Source organism: Budorcas taxicolor, chromosome 19 (assembly GCF_023091745.1).
Source record: "Budorcas taxicolor isolate Tak-1 chromosome 19, Takin1.1, whole genome shotgun sequence".
Taxonomy (NCBI): Eukaryota; Metazoa; Chordata; class Mammalia; order Artiodactyla; family Bovidae; genus Budorcas; species Budorcas taxicolor.
In genome coordinates, this window is record NC_068928.1 from 36,171,818 (window position 1) to 36,196,575 (window position 24,758).

The 24,758-nt window shown below is 57.4% G+C and overlaps 1 protein-coding gene across 1 annotated transcript; it reads left to right on the top strand.

The window, feature by feature from the left end:
• Positions 1 to 163: 163 nt before the first annotated feature.
• COL1A1 (collagen type I alpha 1 chain) lies at positions 164 to 17,298 on the top strand. The gene is made up of 51 exons (XM_052658408.1): positions 164 to 371; positions 1,855 to 2,049; positions 2,197 to 2,231; positions 2,342 to 2,377; positions 2,467 to 2,568; positions 3,415 to 3,483; positions 3,701 to 3,745; positions 3,897 to 3,950; positions 4,132 to 4,185; positions 4,692 to 4,745; positions 4,862 to 4,915; positions 5,249 to 5,302; positions 5,390 to 5,434; positions 5,551 to 5,604; positions 5,713 to 5,757; positions 5,925 to 5,978; positions 6,230 to 6,328; positions 6,415 to 6,459; positions 6,557 to 6,655; positions 6,782 to 6,835; positions 7,002 to 7,109; positions 7,188 to 7,241; positions 7,525 to 7,623; positions 7,819 to 7,872; positions 7,959 to 8,057; positions 8,663 to 8,716; positions 8,907 to 8,960; positions 9,077 to 9,130; positions 9,229 to 9,282; positions 9,718 to 9,762; positions 9,854 to 9,952; positions 10,231 to 10,338; positions 10,907 to 11,014; positions 11,224 to 11,277; positions 11,486 to 11,539; positions 11,760 to 11,867; positions 11,953 to 12,006; positions 12,125 to 12,178; positions 12,318 to 12,479; positions 12,571 to 12,678; positions 12,844 to 12,951; positions 13,059 to 13,112; positions 13,205 to 13,312; positions 13,851 to 13,904; positions 14,023 to 14,130; positions 14,456 to 14,509; positions 14,788 to 14,895; positions 15,107 to 15,389; positions 15,499 to 15,689; positions 15,976 to 16,218; positions 16,334 to 17,298. The coding sequence occupies exons 1-51, from the start codon at positions 269 to 271 to the stop codon at positions 16,478 to 16,480; spliced, it is 4,392 nt and encodes a 1,463-aa protein (XP_052514368.1). The 5' UTR covers positions 164 to 268; the 3' UTR covers positions 16,481 to 17,298.
• The last annotated feature ends 7,460 nt before the right edge of the window (positions 17,299 to 24,758 follow it).

A 24,758-nucleotide genomic window follows, 5' to 3' on the forward strand; every position in this document is an offset into this window, starting at 1 on the left:
CCCTCTCGGTTCCGACTCCCAAATTGGGGGCCGGGCCAGGCAACTCTGATTGGCTGGGGGACGGGCAGCCGGCTCCCCCTCTCCCGGGGGCAGGGTTCCTCCCCGCTCTCCATCAGGATGGTATAAAAGGGGCCCGGGCCGGTGGTCGGAGCAGACGGGAGTTTCTCCTCGGGGTCGGAGCAGGAGGCACGCGGAGTGTGAGGCCACGCATGAGCGGACGCTAACCCCCACCCCAGCCGCAAAGAGTCTACATGTCTAGGGTCTAGACATGTTCAGCTTTGTGGACCTCCGGCTCCTGCTCCTCTTAGCGGCCACCGCCCTCCTGACGCACGGCCAAGAGGAGGGCCAGGAAGAAGGCCAAGAAGAAGACAGTAAGTCCCAAACTATTGGGAGTGTAGGGCTGCTTGCTCTCCTGCCCTGCGCTCGGTCCCGGGGGTCTGCGACTTAAACTGAGGCTCTGGATGCTCCGGAGGCTCAGGGATGGAAGGAAGATGGTGAGGGCTCTTGATCGGTGCCCTCTCTGCGACGGGGTGTTGATGAAGGCCCCCCAGGAGTAAGAGGGGAGGATGCTGCACGGCAAGAATTGGCGCAGGAGGAGTTCTGGGCGCGCACTGTGAAGTACAGCGGGAGAAATAGGGTCTGGGCACCGGTTTTGGGGAAAGTACGTCGAAGATGGGATGGAGGCGCCGAGTTGGGAAATTGGAGTCCAAGATGTAACAGTGATCAGGAAGGCTATGGGATGATTCATCAGGAAAGACTGTTGGCCCTCTCTGCGGGCTAGCAGTGTTCCTGGGGCCGCGGAGGTCTTGGACTGAGGGGGGAGGGGGCGCAGAGAGTAGGCGGGTTGAATGATGAGAAACTTTGGCGCGGACTTGGCCACGCAGGGTCTTTGCGCCCTCTGCTGATCTACACTGGGCAGTGCGCGTCCTTATCCAGCGCTTCCCCGCGCAGGAGCTGGAGCGGGAAGACCGGGATTGTTGCTGGGTGTGGACCCCACCTCTAGATCTGGAAAATAAAGCTGGAGATGGGATAGCCCCTGTCTCTAAAAGAAATAGCTAGTTTGGGGAAATTGCTTAGTGTCGCCCTAGTGGCCGTCTCGGTAGAAGATTGCGGTGGGCGTGGTTAACTAACCACTTACTGTTGCGGACTTTCTGGTTCTTTGACTAAGAAGTGACCCGGAGCACTGGCTGGCTTTGGGAAACGGGGGTTGTCCCTGAGCTAGGCCTTTTGAGATGTCTGGGCGCCGGAGTTGGGGCGTACCCTATTTTTACCGTACATTTCAGGTCTCTGGGCGGGATCCCACGCCAATCAGCCCCACCCCATCCTCTTAGCCCCGCCCACGCCATCCCACCTGCCCCTGGAATGGGGCGGAATCTGGGTTGAACCTCCCATCTCTCCTCCCATTTTCCTCTGAGGTCTCCAACCAAGGTCACGCCCCACAAGCCTGCCCTCGGGATGGGGCGCCTCTCTTCCCACTCCTCCATCCCCCGTCCCCGCCCCCACCCCCACCCAATGCCTTTTTATTTCACTTGGCTTCAGCGCCAATGGGCTGAGGTTACAGTTGGAAGCGACCCCGGCCTAAAGCTTTGTTTAAATTCCTGAGAACTGGAAAGAGTTATAGCTGTCCTGGCCAGGCGCCTCGGCGCTGTCACTGGCTCTGATGAGGAGCAGATGAGCGTTTACGGATTTGGGGAAAGGAAAAACAAAAGGACAAAAAATGGAAAGGCGGGAAATGGAAAAGCTAAATGTGCTTCTAAGACCGAAGGGAAGGGACGGTGGGGTTGGGGTACCTGGAGCCCCGAGGTGGGGGACTCGCGCGCCGCTGACAGCCCCCATCTGCCCGTCTTGCCCCAGTCCCACCAGTCACCTGCGTACAGAACGGCCTCAGGTACCATGACCGAGACGTGTGGAAACCCGTGCCCTGCCAGATCTGTGTCTGCGACAACGGCAACGTGCTGTGCGATGACGTGATCTGCGACGAACTTAAGGACTGTCCTAACGCCAAAGTCCCCACGGACGAATGCTGCCCCGTCTGCCCCGAAGGCCAGGGTATAGCTCGGGGCCTGGGCCGGGGCGGGCGGGGGCTGGGGGATATAAGGGGGGACGCTCCTTAGCCCCTGTCAGGGGAGGCCTCTGGCTCTGGCAGCACCTGGAGCAAACCTTGCCTCTAAGTCCTGTCTCTCCCCACCCCCCCAGAATCAACCACGGACCAAGAAACCACTGGAGTCGAGGTAATCCTCTGCCCCTTTGCCGTCGACTCTAGCCACACCCCGCCCCCCAGGACTCTTCACGGGTCTTCTCTAACCCGGTTCCTTTTGCTTCCTCTCCTGCAACCCCACAGGGACCCAAAGGAGACACTGGCCCCCGAGGCCCAAGGGTAAGCGGCGCCCTCTCGCGGCTGTTGGGGGAGGTGAGTGGGCATGGCTCCCGGCCTGCGCTCACCAGGCCTGCCCTTTCCCGCCGCAGGGACCCGCCGGCCCCCCTGGCCGAGATGGCATCCCTGGACAACCTGGACTTCCCGGACCCCCTGGACCCCCCGGACCTCCCGGACCCCCTGGCCTCGGAGGAGTAAGTGGAGAGTCGAGGCTTCTGTGGAAGGCCTTAGGAGCCAGCCCTGCCCCACCCCACCCCCACCCCCACACCCCGACTCCTGCTCGCGCCGCTGTTTTCGTTTGCTGGGTTTTGTTTTGTTTTGGCAGATGGCCTACTTTGTTTTTTTGAAATAATGTCAAACTCATAGGGGAAAAGGGGGAGAAGAGTTGCAAGAATAATGCAAAGAACTTTCATATATCGTTCGCAATTTGTCACATTTGCTTTATCAATCTCCATGTATATGTAAAATTATCGGGGGGTTTTCTCTGAACCATCTGAGAGTAATTTGCTGGTATTGTGTCCCTTTTCTCCTAAATACTTTAGTGTGTATTTTCTAAGAGCTAAAACGTTCTCTTACATGAGCATTACATAATGAGTACATTTTTGAAATTTAACGTTGATGTGATACTGTTATCTAATATGCAGTCCATATTCAAACCCTCACCAGTGTTCTCCATAATGTCCTTTACACCATTTGTCCCCCCTGGTTCAAGATCCAATCCAGGGTTATGAATTACATTTTAATTATCATGTCTCTTTAGTTTCCTTTCACCTGGAACATTCCTCAGGCTTTCCTTGTCTTTCATGACACTGAACTGTTTTGCAAAAGCCAGTTGTTTTGTAGACTGTCTCTTAAATTGGGTTTGTTGGGTGTGTCTTCCTGATTAGATTCCAATGATACGTTTTGGGCAAGACTGTGCCACAGGTCGTGCAGCTGTACTGCATAGAGAATGTGATATCATTGTGTCCCATTACTGGTGATATCTTCTGCCTTTCAACTCACTGCCCTGACCCTGTTTTCTCATGCACTCTCTCTTCCAGAACTTTGCTCCCCAGTTGTCTTACGGCTATGATGAGAAATCAACAGGAATTTCCGTGCCTGGTCCCATGGTGAGACATCAGCAGACGATGTAGAGGGCAGAAAAAGAGCAGACGGGCCAGTGAAGGCGCATAGGGTGACTTAGATAACTTGGGAGGTCAAGGTGACTTTTGGGACCTCAGAATCCAGACAGAACATGAGGCAGCTGGGTGGGCCAAACAGGAACCATGGGAGATAAACTTTCCTACCGAGGCTTCACTCTGGCCTCTCTGTCTTTTCCTTCCATAGGGTCCTTCTGGTCCTCGTGGTCTCCCTGGCCCCCCTGGCGCACCTGTGAGTATCCAGGATGTCTACACCCCTTTGGGCTTTAGAGGGAGGATTGGCATGAGGGCAAGGAAAGTACTCAGAGATCTCTTGGTGAGATGGAGGACATGTTGGCAAGGACCTGTCCTTCTAACCCTACCCCTCTCTCCTTGTCCTCCAGGGTCCCCAAGGTTTCCAAGGCCCCCCTGGTGAGCCTGGCGAGCCCGGAGCCTCAGTAAGTGACCCCTGATTTGCATTCTCTATGCAAATATACACCCCCTCTGCAAATATATGGATTCTCCTATTGAAGGTCCACCATCTGGAGTCTTTGTTACCTCCTTCTTCCAATCCTAGCCTTCCCCTTCTTTTCTCCTTATCCTGGTCATTCTAACATCCTCTCTTCCTGTCACCTCTAGGGTCCCATGGGTCCCCGTGGTCCCCCTGGCCCCCCTGGCAAGAACGGAGATGATGTAAGTAGCCCTGGTGAGGACACACCATCTGACCCCCACCACCTGTCCATGGGTAGGCTCCTGCAATCTCTACCCTAGTTCCTCCACCACCTTTGGGAGTGACACCCAGAGAAAGACGGACATGTTCTCCCTGACGTATGGGACTGCCCTTGAATAGGGAGCTACCTGGGATGTTTCCCCGTCTTCCTAACAGACGTAGCTGTCCCTCCCCTCACCTCAGTCACCTTAAGCAGTCTCCAACTCTGTCCTTGACATGAACGGCTTCCCTAGGTGTAACCTCAGGTTTTCACTCCATGTGGTGAGATTAAGATGCTGGTGACAGAAATAAACAGAAATTCTTTGGAGGGAGGCAAAATTCACCAAGCGAGTGTTTCACAGTACATTTAAACTGAGATAGGATTTGGGGTCCCGAAGCCTGACTCTCAACAATCCCAAGAAAACCCAAGCCTCCCATTCTTTTCCAACTCTGGGGGCATGGGCATGATGGCCTTTTCTCTTTCTCTCAGGGTGAAGCTGGAAAGCCTGGTCGTCCTGGTGAGCGCGGGCCTCCCGGACCTCAGGTGAGCAGGATGGTGTGGCTGCCTCAGGCCTTGCTGCACTGGGGCTTCCTCTGGGAGCTGTGTCCACAGTGGAGTCTTCTAATGGCTCTGCCTTTGTCTTTTGCGTTCCTCTCCAGGGTGCTCGGGGATTGCCTGGAACAGCTGGCCTCCCTGGAATGAAGGGACACAGAGTGAGTCTCCTTTGTATCATCTAAGTTCCCAAAGTCCCAGTGTCATATTCTAGTCCTTTCCCCAGAGGATCCTGGCATGCATCACAATGGGTGGTAGCTACATAAGAAGTTCCAAGGGACAGAGAGTAAATGTCCAAGAGAACTTCCCTTCATTGGGAAAGAAATCCCAATAAAGGGAGGGAGGGAGATCTTGGATCAGTTGGGGTTTAGTCTAGCTCAAACACAGGGGGATAGATGTGATGACCTCCTGAGGCTCCTTCTCTGGGCTGAGCGAGTGTCCGGGTGCTCAACGGTCTCCACAGGGTCTCACGCTGGCCCTCCCTCCTATCTTAGGGTTTCAGTGGTTTGGATGGTGCCAAGGGAGATGCTGGTCCTGCTGGCCCCAAGGTAAGATGCTGTGTGACGGTCACGGTCATTCACCTCCTCCACAGTCCCACCTAGAACAGATTCCTTACTCCATTCTCTGCTCTGTAGGGTGAGCCTGGTAGCCCTGGTGAAAATGGAGCTCCTGGTCAGATGGTGAGTGTGTCCAGTTCTGGAAGGAAGGGAGGGAGCAGGCTGTAGGAGCAGGATGGGGGCTTGGGGAGAAGGGGGTGTCTTCCATCTCACTTGGCTTCTCTTGGTTTTGTTACCAGGGCCCCCGTGGTCTGCCTGGTGAGAGAGGTCGCCCTGGAGCCCCTGGCCCTGCTGTAAGTACTGGCCCTTTGGGGAACCCAGAGCTCTGGAAAGCGCTCCTTAGGAGCTAAGGGACCGAGCAGCGCTCAGTGAGTGTAACCGGGACTTCTGCTCTTCTGCAGGGTGCTCGAGGAAATGATGGTGCTACTGGTGCTGCTGGCCCCCCTGTGAGTACAGCCTTTAGACTCTGGTGCCTGGGACTGGGGCGGGGCCTCAGTGTCAGCTCTTGTGGCTGGCATCAGGGCCAGGTCTCAACCCCAGGACCTCTTCTGTCCCAGGCTGTGACTTGCAGCTGCCATCTTCCTTCTTGCTAACACTGCCCTTTTATTCACAGGGCCCCACTGGCCCCGCTGGTCCTCCTGGTTTCCCTGGTGCTGTGGGTGCTAAGGTGAGACCCCCACCCTCCAATGAGCAGAGCTCCCGTGGGCCAAGGGGTGGGCATTTCTTTGCTCCCAAAACCTGAAGGGCCCAGAATCAAGAGAGAAGCCTAGTCCCCAGCATCTCTGTCTTGGGAGGGGTCTCTTCTCTGATCTTGAGTCATGCCTCTTGGTCTCCTGTCCTGGCCCTTCACCCCTTGCCATCTGGAGGTGAGGTTGGGTTCCCAGAGTGACTTCTGACATATCCTTTCTTCCAATCCAGGGTGAAGCTGGTCCCCAAGGACCCCGAGGTTCTGAAGGTCCCCAGGGTGTACGTGGCGAGCCTGGCCCCCCTGGCCCTGCTGGTGCTGCTGGCCCTGCTGTAAGTATCTCTTCCTCAGTGCTCCCATGCTCCTCCCTAACTCAGAGTCCTTGCCTTTCACTCACCCACCTCTCTCTGTGTCACAGGGCAACCCTGGTGCTGATGGACAGCCTGGTGCTAAAGGAGCCAATGTACGTATCCGGCAGGTTTCAGAGCCGCCCCTGGTACCCACTTTCCACCTGCCCTGTGCCCTCCACTCCTGGGCTCAATTTGTTCTGCCTCCCTCAGGGCGCTCCTGGTATTGCTGGTGCTCCTGGCTTCCCTGGTGCCCGAGGCCCCTCTGGACCCCAGGGCCCCAGTGGCCCCCCTGGTCCCAAGGGTAACAGCGTAAGTAGCACTGTCTCTCTTTTGCCCACCTCCTATGTTGATCTGAGGCCCTCGTCTGGGAAGCATGATGGGCCAGGCCAGCTGGGCACTGTACCCATTCTCCACTCATCTTCTCCCCCTACTCAGGGTGAGCCCGGCGCTCCTGGCAGCAAAGGAGACACTGGCGCCAAGGGAGAGCCCGTAAGTCCTCTCGCAGCTCCGTCTGTCTGCCCCAGAAGCCCCTGGGGGGTGGTCCAGGGAGGAAGCGGAACCCCCGGTGCTAGAGACCCAGCCTCCAGACAACTCTGAAGCTGGCACCGGGACAGCCCCTCACTGTAAGCTGCCCCCTCCTCTCTGCCCTCTCCAGGGTCCCACTGGTATTCAAGGCCCCCCTGGCCCCGCTGGGGAGGAAGGAAAGCGAGGAGCCCGAGGTGAACCTGGACCTGCTGGCCTGCCTGGACCCCCTGGCGAGCGTGTAAGCGCCCCCTTCTTCACCCCAGTGCCGACCTGGTGCCCACGTGTCTGAGCTCGCTGACCTCCTCTCCTCCCCCAGGGCGGACCTGGAAGCCGTGGTTTCCCTGGCTCTGACGGTGTTGCTGGTCCCAAGGTAAACCTCTCATCACGACTGGGAGGCTGACCCTGCTGCTCCCTGGACGTTACCTTCCTCTCCCGGATGTAATCGGCCCCCTCCCAGCCCCACCGCCCAGTCCATTAGCGCCCACACGGGGGCTGCTGACCTCGTCACACTCAGCTCACCTTGACCTTCTCACCACCACCAGTGCCCCTCAAAGCACCCAGCCCCATGGCCCAGGAGGAGGAGGTGGATGCCAGCCCATGATGAAGTGGCCCAGACTTGAAACCCTAATTATTGCTGTGACTCTCCCAACTAGGGTCCTGCTGGTGAACGCGGTGCTCCTGGCCCTGCTGGCCCCAAAGGGTCTCCTGGTGAAGCTGGTCGCCCCGGTGAAGCTGGTCTGCCCGGTGCCAAGGTGAGACTCCAGCACTCTGCCCAGCGAATTTATTGTTGTCTGTTAGTGGCCCAGGACCCTGCCCATCCTGTGTGGGCTCTGGAGCAGGACCACAGATCCGCATTCTGGAATGTCCTCCTCCCGGCCTACACCTTCCTACCGCCCCTCTCCCATCACCTGTATCACTCCACTCACACCTGTCTGCCTCCCCCTCAGGGTCTGACTGGAAGCCCTGGCAGCCCGGGTCCTGATGGCAAAACTGGCCCCCCTGTAAGTATCCCTCCTCCAGGCCCCTGTCCGCCTCCTGACCTCTCGCCCTCTGCCCTCACCTCTGCTCGTGTCCCTTCCGTCCTCAGGGTCCCGCCGGTCAAGATGGCCGCCCTGGACCCCCAGGCCCTCCCGGTGCCCGTGGTCAGGCTGGCGTGATGGGTTTCCCTGGACCTAAAGGTGCTGCTGTAAGTATTCAGGGAGTTGTGTTACAAGGACATACACACTTGAGGCGAGGGTAGGCATGGGGGGAAGAGTCCAGGGTCTGGGCCCAGCTCTGCCACTGACTTGCTATGTGGCCTCGGGCCACTTACTGCCCCCCTCTGGGCCTCAGTTTCCCTACTCCATAAAATGAGAGACCTCTCCTTGGCTTCACTACCATTGCTCTATCCCTGGAAATAAGTATTGTTGCCCGCTCCCCACCCCACACACACTTGGGGATAGGATGAGCCTTTTTCATGATAGTCATCCCCAGATCTTGGTGAGTTCTTTGAGGCTCAAAAGGAGATTTCAAAGGAATGAAAGCCCTTCGGAGCTCAGGTGTCTGCAGGCATATGATGGGGAGAGGAAGGGGAAGTGGGTGAGAGAGGAGCCTAAGGGGCATGTGTCTGGGAGGACAGGGCTCAGGGAGAGGCCAAAAAATGGAGCAGTCGAAGCCAACAGAGGCCTTCCTCCGGGGCCAGAGCTGATAGATGAAACAGCTCCTTAAAAATGCCACTCAGAGTAAACAGGAGGGACCCAGGAGGCCTGGTTGCCCACTTCAACTCCCTCAACCCTACCTCTCTTTCCCCAGGGAGAGCCTGGAAAAGCTGGAGAGCGAGGTGTTCCTGGACCCCCTGGCGCTGTTGTAAGTATCTCCTTTCGGTTCCTGTCACTTTCCTGCCCATGTCCCATCCCTATATCCTGCAGAAGGGATATGAGACTCAAGCCCATTCCTAGGGCATCAGGACCCCCAGCTCCAAGCCCCTTACCTGTGCTGTCTTCCTCAGCTGCCCACCCACCTCACCACTCTACCCCCTTTTTAACTCTTTCCCCAGGGTCCTGCTGGCAAAGACGGAGAAGCTGGAGCTCAGGGACCCCCAGGACCTGCTGTGAGTGTCCCTGACAGGGAGGGCTAGGAAGGGGGGCACTGTAGGGCAGGAAAGGGGTGCCAGTCCCCTGCCCCCTTCTCTGGGCCTTCCATGAACACAGCATTCCCTCCATGCAGGGCCCCGCTGGTGAGAGAGGCGAACAAGGCCCTGCTGGCTCCCCTGGATTCCAGGTGAGGTCTCACGCTGTCAGGGTATTGGGAGAGGGGTGTGAGGAACACTTCTTCCAGATTCTAAGCCCATGCTTCCCTCCCCCATTTCCCACCCACAGGGTCTCCCCGGCCCTGCTGGTCCTCCTGGTGAAGCAGGCAAACCTGGTGAACAGGTAAGGTGTAACAGCTGGCTGAAGAGACGGGGAGTGCAGGCAACACAGAGGGAGAATCCAGCCCTCCTAGCTAAGCACACAGCCGTCAGCTAGAGGCAGCAAGGTTAGACTTGAGGAAGGGCTTCCCATCGTGAAGGACGCCACACAGAGGGGAGCACAGAGCTGCACCCCTGCATGCTAGGATTGGGAGGGAGCTGCATGGCTGCGGGTCTAGATGAGTTCTTTTTAGAGCTGCTGGAATACTCTGGCTTTCCTTCAACCTCAAGTTCAGGAAAGGTGACACATCCCGAGGAAAGATAATCCCAGTTCAGTGCTCAGAAGGGGTTGGTCTCTCATCACAGACTCTTAAGGGCTAGCTCCCAGGTGGGCAAGAATGTTTTCTAGTGGGGAGGGCCAAGGTGGGTTTTGCTCACTGTCTCCCTTGCTCCCCCTCAGGGTGTTCCTGGAGACCTTGGTGCCCCCGGCCCCTCTGGAGCAAGAGTAAGTAGAGCCTCTTCTTGCATCACAGAGATGCCCTGCACCTGGGCCTCTTTCTGGAGCCACCATCACACACCCTGTCCTTCCCTTCCAGGGCGAGAGAGGTTTCCCCGGCGAGCGTGGTGTGCAAGGGCCGCCCGGTCCTGCAGGTCCCCGTGGAGCCAATGGTGCCCCTGGCAACGATGGTGCTAAGGTAAGGGCAGCATGGGGACCAGGTCTCACCCTTCTAGTGGTGGGGGCCGCCTGGCTGGGACCAAAGCCAGCTAGATGTTTGGGAGGGGTGGAGGGACAAAACTAGGGTAGGGTCCATGTGCAGCCTGAAGTTCTGGGCTGTGAGCCTTTTCTCTTAGCTAGTGCCTGTCTTTGGCCTCAGGACCAGGCCTGGGAGAATTAAGACGAGGCTCAAAGTTGTGACCTAGACCTAGTTCTGAGATCCCAAGTCTCACTCCAGTCTTATCGGTTGTCACATAGGGTGATGCTGGTGCCCCTGGAGCCCCCGGTAGCCAGGGTGCCCCTGGCCTTCAAGGAATGCCTGGTGAACGAGGTGCAGCTGGCCTTCCAGGCCCTAAGGGTGACAGAGTAAGTTGAACTCCCCCTCCCTCGAGCTTTGTGTAGTTCCCATCTCTCTCTGCTTTGAATCCCTCAGCATCTTTATTTCTGCTCCCTCGGGTGTTTTCCTCTTCTTAATCCTCCTTCTCTGGCCTCTTGGTTATCATCTACCTATAGTTCAGGCCCTGCCCTTCCCATGTGTTACCATGGTGACAAGCAAGAATGGGTGCCTCCTAGACTAGGGATCCCTTATTTGGGAGCTTCTTAGCCTAAAGTGTTAGTCGCTCAGTCGTGTCCAACTCTTTCCAACCCCTGGACTGTAGCTCACCAGGCTCCTCTATCCATGGGATTTCCCAGGCAAGAGTACTGGAGTGGGTTGCCGTTTCCTTCTCCAGGGGATCTTGCTGACCCAGGGATGGAACCCAGGTCTTTCCTGGGAATCCCCACACAGGCGTCTTTCCCCTGAAAGTTCTTATGTTCTTTGCACATGTCGGGGCAGGGCAAACATAAGCTGGGGAGGGGTCCCAGACACAAGCAGGATGCTGAAGGTCACCTCCTTGCCCCACGCCAGAAGTCTCAGGCTTTCCTGTGTCTTTAGGGGGATGCTGGTCCCAAAGGTGCTGATGGTGCTCCTGGCAAAGATGGCGTCCGTGGTCTGACTGGTCCCATCGGTCCTCCTGGCCCCGCTGGTGCCCCTGGTGACAAGGTGAGATGGCCCCCTTCTCACCTTCTTCCCTAACACACAGCTTCCCTTGTGAGCCTGGGCACGGCTCTGCTAGGGAGGCATCTCCTGCCACTCCAACCTGGCAACCCAACGGTGGGGTGACCAGGAGGGAGGAGGACTCTCCTGGGGTCATCGGGCAGGAGTATTCAGCGTGGCACCCTGATCCTGAGCCTCTTGTCCCTTCCTTTCAGGGTGAAACTGGTCCTAGCGGCCCAGCCGGTCCCACTGGAGCTCGTGGCGCCCCCGTAAGTACAGAAGACCTGGTTAAGGCCCCGTACCTGGCCCTTCTCTCCATGTGCCCCCCAGCTCTCTTTCTGTCCCTTCTCACCTTAGCTCCCACTTGCTCTGGTCCCTGGGCAGTGCTCCTCAGGCCCTCCTCCCCACCCTCCTGTCCATCCTCACCTGCCTTCCCCCGAATCAGGGCCTCTCCCAATTTGCCTCCTTCTCTTCTAGGGTGACCGTGGTGAGCCTGGTCCCCCCGGCCCTGCTGGCTTCGCTGGCCCCCCTGTGAGTACCAAGATCCTTTTTATCTTCCATCCCCAACTAGGACCTGGGGCCTTGGGTGATTGGATGAGGACAGAGGCGGTGGCCGGGTTTACAGGCGGGTGGAGGGGAGATTGTCTCCCATTGAAAGCGTCTTCCCGCCTGGAGTTCCGGTGCCCCCTAGGCTGACTTCCTGGGTGAGCACAGACCTCTCCTCCACTCACCACGCTCCCTCCTCCCCCAGGGTGCTGATGGCCAACCTGGTGCTAAAGGCGAACCTGGTGATGCTGGTGCTAAAGGTGACGCTGGGCCCCCCGGGCCTGCTGGGCCTGCTGGACCCCCTGGCCCCATTGTGAGTATCTCACTGTTTAGGCCCAAGCTGCCAGCAGGCTGGCCCAGGATCGGCCCAGCCTTGATGCCTCTGTGTTCTCCTCCAGGGTAACGTTGGTGCTCCCGGACCCAAAGGTGCTCGCGGCAGCGCTGGCCCCCCTGTGAGTACCCACCCTGCCTCTCCGCTGAAGTTTCCCCCGGGCAGCATTTGGAGGCGGGGCAGCTGGGCCAGGTGAGGGGGTGTTCTCCCTCTGATCACTTCTTTGTCCTCTTCTTCAGGGTGCTACTGGTTTCCCAGGTGCTGCTGGCCGAGTCGGTCCCCCCGGCCCCTCTGTAAGTGTCCGTGGTGGAGACTCCACTGGTCTGGGAAGGTGTGGGACACAGGCTGTCAAGAGTGTGGAGGGCCTGACTGAGGCCTCAGGAATGCTCCAGAATCTGCTGGACTCTGACAGTTGCAATTCTCCCCATCCAGGGAAATGCTGGACCCCCTGGCCCTCCTGGCCCTGCTGGCAAAGAAGGCAGCAAAGGCCCCCGTGGTGAGACTGGCCCCGCTGGGCGTGCCGGTGAAGTCGGTCCCCCTGGTCCCCCTGGCCCCGCTGGTGAGAAAGGAGCCCCTGGTGCTGACGGACCTGCTGTAAGTGACCCCTCCAGAGGGGTCCAGAGTTGGGGGGTGTCGTCCCTGGCCATTGGGAGTCATCTCACCCCTGTCTGCACCCACACCACAGGGCGCTCCTGGCACTCCTGGACCTCAGGGTATTGCTGGACAGCGTGGTGTGGTCGGCCTGCCCGGTCAGAGAGGAGAAAGAGGCTTCCCTGGTCTTCCTGGCCCCTCTGTGAGTGCCCCCTTATCTTGGGGCAGGACCTTTGCAGGATTTGGAGGGTGCAGGATGGGGGTGGTATGATCAGGATGGGGGTGGTATGATCAGCAAGGGCAAATGTGAGGGACCATCAGGCTCTCTTCCACCCCATCTCTGGCCTGACTCTTTCTTCTCCCTCAGGGTGAACCCGGCAAACAAGGTCCTTCTGGAGCAAGTGGTGAACGTGGCCCCCCTGGTCCCATGGGCCCCCCTGGATTGGCTGGACCCCCTGGCGAGTCTGGACGTGAGGTACATGGTTGCCAGCCCCACACCCCAGTGCCATCACTGTGGCCCTTTGGGCCTTGGCCTGAGGCTCCCTTTCCTTGGCTGATGTTCACCTCCCCGCCCCCCCGCAGGGAGCTCCTGGTGCTGAAGGATCCCCTGGACGAGATGGTGCTCCTGGCGCCAAGGTGAGACGGCTGCACCCAGGACCACAGCCCCACAGCCACTCCTACCGGGCCGCTTCAGCTGCGGCTCACTGGATTTCCCTCTCTCTTCTCAGGGTGACCGTGGTGAGACCGGCCCTGCTGGACCTCCTGGTGCTCCTGGTGCTCCCGGTGCCCCTGGCCCTGTCGGGCCTGCTGGCAAGAGTGGTGATCGTGGTGAGACTGTAAGTCGCTGGGCCTGGCTTGCTGCTTCTGCTCAGGCCAGGGACTCTCCAGACCTGCCGGGGGATCTGCAGGTGGACACTTGACTTCACCTAGGCAGGGGAAGAGAGGAGGACTTGCAAGATGTCTGGCCCTTGGTCTTCCTGAAAAAACTGAGCCATAGGAGTTTGGATTTTTTGAACCTGAACCCTCCTCACCATTCTCTTTGCTTGGCCCTGCTGTAAACGTTCCTCTGCTCCAAACTCAGTTTGGAATGTTTATTAGGAAAAAAAAAAAAGTTGAGCCACAGCTCAGCCTCAAGGCCCCTCCGCAGCCAGTACCCTGTTTCCCCCAAAGAAGGGGGTTTGTTCCCAGGTGCTCGCCCCAGCTTACACAGCCTAAATCTGCTTGAAGATTCACCTGGGGTCAGGAGGGATGGATGTGGCAGGAACAGATGTGAAGGGATTTGGCCAAGGGGAGATTTCATCTGTAGCTCAGGCTGTTCCAGCCCTGAGCCGAGCTCCTCCAACCAGGATCTAATCCTCTCTTTGCTCTCCCTAGGGTCCTGCTGGTCCTGCTGGTCCCGTTGGCCCCGTTGGTGCCCGTGGCCCCGCTGTAAGTGCCCTGCTCTGGCCCTTACATCATCCTCAGAACCCTTGTCCAGGTGGGGACTATACCCCCCTCAGTGCTAACAGAACTTTCACCTGACGGCCTGTCCTTGTCTCTCTTCTAGGGACCCCAAGGCCCCCGTGGTGACAAGGGTGAGACAGGCGAACAGGGCGACAGAGGCATTAAGGGTCACCGTGGCTTCTCCGGTCTCCAGGGTCCCCCTGGCCCTCCCGTGAGTATGCTCAGCCCCTCCCCAGCCCCGAGTTGACATTGCGTCTTCTTTCATCATCTCCCCAAGCCCTGCTGTGTGATGGGGAGGACACTTTACCTTAGTTTCCTTCTCCTCGCTAGTGGGAACTGGGGTCTGAAGACCAGTGGGCATTTCCAAGTAGCTTCTAGGAGGGTGAAGAGTGCACAAAGAGGGGTCGTGGGAGGGGTCTCAGCCTATGGACACCCTGGGGCTAGGCTTCCAGCGTGACGCGGTTTGTGGCAGGGGGCCGTTGCTGACCGCCTCTGACCAACGCTTGGCCTGAACTGCCTTCCCATCGCTCCTACAGGGCTCTCCTGGTGAGCAAGGTCCTTCTGGAGCCTCTGGTCCTGCTGGTCCCCGCGTGAGTCATCGTCTGTTTGTCTGTTCTTCCTGGGCCCCTCGCCTCTCTGGAGAAGGGTCTGGAGCAGGGGAGGAAAGAAAGGAATGGGGTCTGTGGACAACCTTATGAGGCCTTTGGCCTCTCCCTCCCCACTTCCTCCCACAAAGTTTCCGTGGGAATAAGCCGTAAGAAGGCTGGGGAGTCTGAGCCAAGCAAAGTGGGAGATGGGCTTCTCTGCCAGACCTGGAGTGGACCCCTGCTTTCTGGAAGGCTTTCTCCAACCAGCTTCCTCCCTGCAGGGTCCCCCTGGCTCTGCTGGTACTCCTGGCAAAGATGGACTCAATGGTCTCCCAGGCCCCATCGGTCCCCCTGGGCCTCGAGGTCGCACTGGTGATGCTGGTCCTGCTGTAAGTCCCCCAACCCTGTCTGCCCATGGCCCCCCAGCCCTGAAAGCACCGAGCCCGAGTAATCCCCACTCTCCTCCCTTCCTGCCCATGGCCCCCAGCCCTGAAAGCACCGAGCCCCAGTAATCCCCACTCTCCTCCCTTCCTGCCCATGGCCCCCAGCCCTGAAAGCACTGAGCCCCAGTAATCCTCCCTCTCCTCCCTCTCTGCCCAGGGTCCTCCCGGCCCTCCTGGACCCCCTGGTCCCCCCGGTCCTCCCAGCGGTGGCTACGACTTGAGCTTCCTGCCCCAGCCACCTCAAGAGAAGGCTCACGATGGTGGCCGCTACTACCGGGCTGATGATGCCAATGTGGTCCGTGACCGTGACCTCGAGGTGGACACCACCCTCAAGAGCCTGAGCCAGCAGATCGAGAACATCCGGAGCCCTGAGGGCAGCCGCAAGAACCCCGCCCGCACCTGCCGTGACCTCAAGATGTGCCACCCCGACTGGAAGAGCGGTGAGGGCCGACCCAGCTGTGCCTCCCTCTCCTGCCGTGATGGGGCCGAGCCCTGAGGGGCCATCATCCCATACATCCCCTGATGCCATCTGACCTTGCCCCACCCCAGGAGAATACTGGATTGACCCCAACCAAGGCTGCAACCTGGATGCCATTAAGGTCTTCTGCAACATGGAGACTGGTGAGACCTGTGTGTACCCCACTCAGCCCAGCGTGGCCCAGAAGAACTGGTACATCAGCAAGAACCCCAAGGACAAGAGGCACGTCTGGTACGGCGAGAGCATGACCGGCGGATTCCAGGTGCGTGAGCTGGACCTTGTGGCCGGTCCTAACAGAGGCGGCTGGCCCCGGGCTCAGAAGGGCCTGAGGGTAGGTCCTGGGTGGGCCAGACCTCTGCGAAGTGTGATGGGCTGGGAGACGGGAGACTGGGGGCCTTGATACTGGCTCAGACATAGGGTGCCTGGGGGGCAGGGGATGCCACCTCTGGAAGTGGGGTTCTCGGGGATGCCCTCGCAGGAGTCCAGAGAGGGAGGCCAGGACTGGGGGCTCAAACAGCCATTCGCTGCTCGCTCTGCCACCCCCACAGTTCGAGTACGGCGGCCAGGGCTCCGATCCTGCCGATGTGGCCATCCAGCTGACTTTCCTGCGCCTGATGTCCACCGAGGCCTCCCAGAACATCACCTACCACTGCAAGAACAGCGTGGCCTACATGGACCAGCAGACCGGCAACCTCAAGAAGGCCCTGCTCCTCCAGGGCTCCAACGAGATCGAGATCCGGGCCGAGGGCAACAGCCGCTTCACCTACAGCGTCACCTACGATGGCTGCACGGTGAGTCCAGCAGGGCCCCTGTGCTGGTCTTTGGCTTTCCCGGCAGGCCCCGTCCCCCCACCCCCTCACTGCCACTTGGTGACGCCCCTCTCCCATTGTCTCCCCTTCACCCCAGAGTCACACCGGAGCCTGGGGCAAGACAGTGATCGAATACAAAACCACCAAGACCTCCCGCTTGCCCATCATCGATGTGGCTCCCTTGGACGTTGGCGCCCCAGACCAGGAATTTGGCTTCGACATCGGCTCTGTCTGCTTCCTGTAAACTCCTTCCACCCCAGCCTGGCTCCCTCCCACCCAACCCACTTGCCCCTGACTCTGGAAACAGACAAACAACCCAAACTGAAACCCCCAAAAAGCCAAAAAATGGGAGACAATTTCACATGGACTTTGGAAAATATTTTTTTTCCTTTGCATTCATCTCTCAAACTTAGTTTTTATCTTTGACCAACTGAACATGACCAAACACCAAAAGTGCATTCAACCTTACCAAAAAAAAAAAAAAGAATAAATAAATAACTTTTTAAAAAAAGGAAGCTTGGTCCACTTGCTTGAAGACCCACGTGGGGGTAAGTCCTTTTCTGCCCGTTGGGCTTATGACACCCCAGCACTGCCCTTTCTGCTCCTTTCTCCATGCCTTCTTAGGGCTTCCCCTCCACTGGTCCCCAAATCTAAGTCTCCCCAAAAGACACAGGAAACAGTGCATTGTCTGCCCAGCAACCAAAGGCAATGCTGAAACACCCAAGTGGCCCCCACACTCCCAGCCCACTCCCTTCACCCAGAGCCCCCAAACCCTGGGGGACCTGGAGTCCTCAGACTGCCAAAGAAGCTTTACCATCTGGCATCCCTGTGGCCCCGGCAACATTCCCTCTTTGTTTTTTGAGGGGAGCATGCCAGGGGGACCACTGGCCCTTCAACACCAGGTTTGGAGGAAAGTCAGGAGGGGCCAAGACAGAGCAGAAACATCGGATTCGGGAAACGCGACATCCCCCTGCAACCTGGCTGGGTGGGAGCGACTGCCTGCTCCTTGTGTAACTGCATTGCTGAAAGACTACCTCGTTCTTGTCTTTGTGTCACCGAGGCAACTGCAGGGGGGCGGGGCGGGGGCAGGGTGGACGGGCGCCCTCGTTTTATATCAAAGGTGCTACATCTCTGTGAAGGGGTGGGGTGGGGAGGGAGTCACTGGTGCTATGGAAGTGGAAACACCCCCCCCTCAGGCCAGCAAATGTTCCTTTTTGTTCAAAGTCTTTTTTGATTCTTTGTTTTTTTTCCTTGTGGATGGGGACGCATGTGAATTTTCTAAAGGTGCTATTGAATGTGGGAGAGAGTGCCGCCTCCAGCGTCACTCACTCTCCACCCTCTCTTCATCCCCCTGGGCGCCTCTCACCTCCTCAGGCCTCTTGCCTCTGTCTCCCCACCTCTCCCTCCTCTGAAACCCTCTCCCCTCCTGGAGCTGCATCCCATTTTCACGGCCTTTCTCTCAGTCTGTCCTGCACCCTCTCTCACTGGGTTTCAGAGCACAATTTCCCAAAGCACAAAGCAGTTTTCCCCCTAGGGGTGGGAGGAAGCGAGAGACTCTGTACCTATTTTGTATGTGTATAATAATTTGAGATGTTTTTAATTATTTTGATTGCTGGAATAAAGCATGTGGAAATGACCCAAACCTATCTGCAGTGGCCTCCTAATTTCCTTCCTAGGAGCTGGGGGAGGGGAGACCTGGGGAGGGGGGTGGGTGGGCTCTTCTCCTTCAGGTGTCTGCCCCTTCCCTGCCCCTCCTCCTCTAGCACCCTAGACGGCCCCTCTCCCTCCCTCTTGCCTTTCCTAGGCCTATACCCTTTCTGTTTTCTCCTGCCATCTTCCTTGTGTGTCTCCCATACCCTCTTGTCCCTTACAGTGCCAGACAGGCAACCCTTTCATGCAGCCACACACGCATACCTCCGTGCAGCCCTGCTCTGACCAAACCTCAGGCCCATGCCCACGCTCATCAGTGTCATTAACTCTTTCTGCCCCCTTCCATTGCTGGGGGCATCCTGCAGGGTTGGGGGCTTTGGTAGCACTTCCTCAGCAGGGGGGTGGGCACTAGGAGGCCCATGGTTGTGCGAGGGAGGTGGGGCAGGGAGGAGAAACTGGGAGTCTTCCTGGGCAAATGCAGAGAGTCACCTGGCCTCTTCTCCCTCCTTGCTCTCTCTGAGCTCCCCCAAGGGAGCATCCAGCAGCTCTGACTGAGAAGGGGTTGCTGAGGCTGCCCTGAGCGCCAGAGGAGGCCTGAAGGAAGGAGTGCCTCCCGCTCCTTCTCCTGGGCCCCCCAGGAGGAAAAGGGAGAACCTGGGGCCTTGGAGAGCTGCAGTCCAGGTCCTCTCTGGGTGCTACCAGGACGCAATGGGCCTTCCTGACCAGCTGGGTATGTCCTAGGTCTCTCTTAGCCTTCTAAGTCCCTAGAACTTGGCCCCTGGCCTGTGGAGTTCATTTTGACCAGCCCCTGCCTCCCGCCTGTTCTTTCTCATTTTTAAAAATTCTTGCTTCCTCTTCCTCCTTCTTTTCCCCTCCTTCCCCTTTTCTCACCCTCTGCCTGCCCCTCCTGCTGGCCTGGGAGCCTGAGGCCCCCACAGGGAAGGTGACTGGCCAGATCCCCAATCTCAGGGAGGAGGGACAGCAGTGTGCAGTCTGTGGGGACATAGCAGATCCAGGGAGTCAGCACTCTGAAGCAGACCAGGCACCCAGAGACCTAGAGATGGGGAGAAGTTGACAGCTACCCTATCCCACAAACCCCCCTACCCCTGCCCCCTGCAAGGTCTTAGGGCATAAACTTTTGGGCAGGAAAGGCCCACATCCCTCCTTCAGGTCCACAGAGAGGTGGACAAGTCCTCAGAGTCCATTGTCCACCTCGGCTGTCATTAAATAGTCATGGTGGTTAACTATGGCCTTTAATAATTCATCATTAGCACTTCTCTCAGCTTCAGGATAGTGGAGTACTAGAATTAGCTTAAAGAGGACAAAAGATTGTGGCTTTGAACAAGTTTATTCAATATGCCAATTACCTCAAGTTACCAGGTGATCCTCTGATCAATCCAGTGAATGACTGGTGATGCAGGCCTGACACCAGCCTCTGCAACCCATCCACCTGGACCTCTTGCTCCTTGGCGCCCTTGGCCATCTTGGTCCCATCTCCATCTGCCCCCACAGGGGATCCGGAATCAACCCAAGCCTGGCATCCAAGGCTTTACCTGATCACTACCCACCTGTTCATTCTCACTGTCTCCTCCCAGGCTCACACTTGCCACACCAGCGGTTGCACCACACTTCTTAACTTCCAGATCTTTCTTATATTTCAAATGGCTCGTTGCCCGCTCATTCTCCTGCCCAACTCAAGCAGAGTTTGACCTGAGTTTCCAAAGCTCTCCACGTCTGCAGAATTCAGCTCAGCCTTAGAGCAGACATTTTTGCCCCTGTCGTACTTTGCTGTTCTCACCTGTTGTGCTCTCCAGGTCAAGTGGAGCTGGCCGAGGCAGGCTGGAGGCCAGGCACTGCAATGCTGGGCGCAGGTCCGGGCATAGACGCCAGGGAGGCTAAAGAAAGAGAAGGTGAGGTCAACAGGCGGCCCTTTTAGGAGAGCGGGTGGTGTGTGAGCATCACTGACAATAAGAGTGAGCAAGTGTGAGAGGAAGAGCACGTGCAGATCCACGTGCAAGCAACTAGCAGTGAGAGGTTCTAGGCCTGGGCTTGCTGCCATGAGAAACACGTTCTCTGTCTACCAACATGGTAGCCACTAGCCACTGTGGCTGTGGAGCGCTTCACAAGAGGACCTGCCCCTGAAGAACTCCGTTTCTCATTTTATTGTATGTAGCTTTAATAGCTACCCATGGCTTGTGGCTACTGAGCTGAGCAGCACAGATCTACGCAAAGCAGGGGGACTATGCCTCTCACTACATGTGCGCAGACCTATACGTGGGTGCGTGTGTGTGCTTGCAGTGTGCGTGTGCATGCATGAGGGCAGGCGAGGTGACACCCGCCGCTGGTCAGGGCGGTGGTGGTGACAGAGCCCCACTGTGCTGTCCTGCCTGCGTCACGTGCATTAGAGCCAGACTGTGGTTCCAGTGTGTAGGCCGGGCAGGAGGGGAGGGGAACAAAGGGGCCATTGTATTACATTCCAGATTCAAGCCCTCCTCTCCGCTGACATCACAGCTGCCTAAATACAGCTGTTCAGAGCTGCTCCCCGAGACCCACTGCCCGCACGCGTGGAGGCACCTCGGCCCTTTCCGCCTGCTGCTCCATGGACTCACTTCTGCTTTTCGGTCAGTTTCCTGCAACTGATTTTTCAATCAAATCTAGACCAAAGATTCTAGAAAGAGGAGGCTACCTTTGGATTTTTCACTTTTTGCTTTCTTTCAGAATCCTGGGGCCTTTTTGTGGCTCGAACCCATCTCCTGGCAGGAGTTTCTATAACTGAAATGTGGCGGATTTTCCCTCTTTTTCTTTCCGGCTCTTTAACACTCAGCTCCCCTGGTGCCTCTAAGACAGAGCTGGGTGATGTTGAGAGGGGCTTCCCGGCTGAGCTTGGGAGCCTCAGGCCAGGTGCCCACAGTGCCATGTGGAGCTGATTGCGGGGCTGCTGGAGCAAGTATGGGGCTCTGAAAGCAAGACCCACAGGAGGAGAGGGAGTGAGGTTGGTTCCTGCAGTCATCCCTGGGTGAATGAGAAAGTACACACTCACCTAGGACCAAATGCCTCAGTGTTCAAATGGGTCCTGCACCAGTGTGGGTGTGTGAGGGACAGCGGGGGCGGGGGGGAATCTGCAGACATGGGGCACGTGTGCATAGACATGACTGAGGGCATAAGAGAGTTTGTCTGTGTAAGGGTGAAAGGGAGATGATAGAGCAGGGAGGAGTGTGGGGGAATGAGGAGAAGCTGGGGGCAGGGAGGCCACCATCCTGAAGTCCAGAGCTGCTGAGGCTTTAGTGCGGGTCAGCAGCTGTGTCTCTGCATCCCCTTCCAGGTGTGAGAGCTGAGAGATGTCCGTGGACCAGGAGGCAAAACCCTGGAAGAAGGAAGGCTTTTGTCTCAGAGGATGATCCAGCCCTTACACTCACGGAGAATCCAGTGCTTTGCAGGGGTGTGCATGGCAAGGCCTGGAGCGAGGTGATTCCGGGCCCCGTGGGTGATGGAGAGACTGGGATTCTCCCTGCGTGAGACAGCAGTGGAGGAAAGGAAGATAGGGTACGGTGGAGACCAGAGCACATTTCAGAACAAGACTGCCACCACATATTCAATGCTAGGTGACTTCACTGCTGTGAGGCAAACCACTCCCTCTCCTCAAGGCTTCCGAAAACTAATGCGCACAAAGGCCTGGAGGGAGCAGGTGTTCTGGAAAGTGGCTGAGTTCTGGTTTGGCTTTGGGTCAATCTGGACTTGAGATACAGGTAGGACTGTGAAAGCAGCACTGCCCAATACAAGTAAAAAGTGAGCCATATGTGTGATTTTTCACTTTCTAGCAGCCGTATTAAACATATAAAAAGAAACGGAATGTTAATTTTAATAAGATATTTTATTTAACCCAGTATATCCCTAAATATTATCATTTCAGGAGTCCCTCTGCAGCATATCTCAGTTTGGAAGCCACATTTCAAGTGTTCAGTGGCCACAGGTGGCCAGCAGCTGCCTTAGCAGACAGAGCAGGATTGGACGGACAGCAGGTCAGAGCCTAGGAGCAGGCGAATTTCAGGCTCCTCCCCAGTTCACTGCTTGAACTCTTTGTAGAATGGAAATTGAGCCATTTCGGGTCTTAGGAGACAAGGAGACCTCACAGACCTCTGGTTCTGGGGTGATCATGTGAGTACTTGTATGTAATAAAGTTTTCATTCTTGGGAGCTGCCAGATGCCAGGCACTTGCCTAGTTCTCCCAAACTCTCACAAAAGCCCCCAGGACAGTTATGATTAATGTCTGTGAGTAAATTGAGCTGTGATTGGAACCCTGCTCACTCTGGCTCCAAATCCCAGCAGATACACCAAGGGAGTCGCTTTAAAATGGGTGTAGGTGTGAGCATGCATGTGTACATATGAACATGTCTCCAGAATAAGGAAGAAGTGTGCATGCAGGGGCTCAGGCCAGCTTAAGGGTTCCTGTGTCCTCATGGCTGGCAGAGGGTCCTCTCACCAGTTTGAGAGGTCATACGTGAGAGCTGTGTTTGGGATGAAGGTGGAGACATGGGGTCCTGTGGGCAGTGTGGGTATGACACTGGAGGAGATGAGGGAGGGAGGAAGGGAGATGGAATCTCAGGGAGGAGCAGCTACTTGTCCTTGGTGGTGAGGGGCTGAGGTGTGACTGCCAGGTGGAATCTTGCCCCTCCCAGCATATGTAAAGGGGTGCTGAGTGCCAGGGCAGTGGGGCTTGCATGTGCCTGTGTCCAGGCACAGCTCGCTGTCCTCCGCAGTCACGCTATCCCCCCAGCTGTGTCTGGGCCACTTCCTCCTCGGCCAGGAGCCAGGCTCCTGCGTGCTCCTGGTAGCTGAGCTGGGAGGGAGGCACTGCCAAGATCCCAAGGCAGAGGGAAGTATGGGGCTGGTCTCAGACTCTCCCATCAGGGAAGTATGGGGCTGGTCTCAGACTCTCCCATCCGGGCCGAACAGGAAAAGCGCAAGGGTCCGGGGTGAGAGGGTGGCCTCCTCCTCAAGGGAGTGGAGAGAGGACAGAGAGCAGGGAAGAACCATCCCAAACCACAGGCTGACTGCGCAGAGCCTCCAATCTGAGCAGATTCTGTTCAGCTGCAGGTTTCAGCCAGATGAGGGGCCCCGGGGAAAGGAGGAAATTGTGAATGAAAAGTCAGAGTCCATGTGATTGGGGGTTGTTACCTAAAGAGCCCTTGAGTTTATTGAGCACATATATTCAAGAGGCTTGGGGCCTCTTCCTGCCTCCATGGATGCTTCTGGGATTAACTAACCAATGGGTGTAGGGTGGCCAGCAGGGAAGGGGGGCACCCACAAGATAATGGTAAAAGCTCCAGCAGTAGCCTTGCTCACCTTACCCTCTTTGCCCAGAGAGGAGGAGCAACCTGCTCAAGAACTCTGACCGGCTGGACCTGATGGCTTCCCTTCACACATTCTTTCACGAGACTTTCCTGAGCCCCCGCTGTGTGCAGGCACTGCCCCTGGGGGAGCGCAGAATCTTGTCCTGAAGCTTAGCCCAGGGCCAAAGCTGACCCCAACAAGGTGCTCATACAGGGCACATCCTATGGGCCTGGAGCCAGGAGTGGAGAGCGCTCTCTGAGCAGGGCAAAGGCCTCTCTAGAGACCTGCCATTTGCACAGAGGCCAAAATGACTGCACTAAGGGGAAGTTTTGCGGACATAGGAGATTGGGGGTCCCAACAGAGGGAAGAGCAGGGGCTAGGGCACCGAAACAGGGGTGTGTTAGGAGGCAGTGTGGCTGGAGCAGGCAAGCATGGGAGCTAGGATGATGAGGTCAGAGGCATACATGGGGTCTCTAACCCTAACCAAGACGCTGGGTTTCCCCCTTGCTGTCACGGGAAGGCAATGGAGAGAGAGGTGACAGCAGAGGGGCGAGACTCCTTGATTTTTCCTTTTAAAGAACTGGCCTGACTGGTACTGGAGGTAAGTCAAAAGGGGCAGGGAGGAGGCAGGGAGGACACAGGGAGGCCGCTGTGGGGGTCCAAGAGCCAGATCCTGGGGCTGGCCTGGGAAAGTCATTGTGGAAGCTGTGAGAAGTGAATGAACTCAGGATATTTTTTCAAGGTGGGGATTCTGGGAAGTATGAGAAAGGAGAGGGGAGTCCAGGAGCAACTTGGGGCCCCCATGACCCCTTTGCCTGTACATTTCTGAAAAGTGGGACGCAGTGTTCAGAAACTCAGCCCTCCTCAGGGGCCCTGGGGCACTGTTATTAGACTGGGGGCTGCCTCAGCTGGTTCAGCTTCCCCTCAGCCCCAGGCTGGGCTCTTGCCTCCAGGTGAGAGAAAAATCCCATGAGTCCCCCCCCACCTGCCCCCTGCACACACACACACACACACACACACACACACACACAGAAGGGGTGATTGAGCATCAGCTCCAGGATAGTAGATGGGGCCCAGGCCTAGTGTGAGGAGCTCAGAAAGGGCTATAGAGGCATCAGAGTGGCAGAGCTTCCCCCTGTCTGGACTGTCTCGGAGCTGCCCCCTCGGTCAGGGGCCTGAGCCAAAAGACCCTGCTCCTCCCTCCCACTCTTTAACTGGGTCCCCTCCGGGGCCATCTCTGGCCTGCTCTCCCAAGGGGGCACTGGGTGTGGCTTTGGTGGCAGGGCAGGAGAAGACCTGGCATGCTTTGCTTACAGCCACCTGGGAAGAACAAGCTGCTGCTGCTTCCCGGTCAGCCATGCTCTCGAGGGCTCACATGGGGACCAAGCTAAGCTGGTGACATCAAGCTCAACAAGGGCTCTAGTCTGTGCAGTGTCCTGTGGACCTCGACCCTGTCCCTGAGGAGCCCCCGAGAGGGGTCACTGACCCAGGGCATTAAGAGTCCAGCACCCTAACCTCCTCTCCATATCCAGGTTATGACT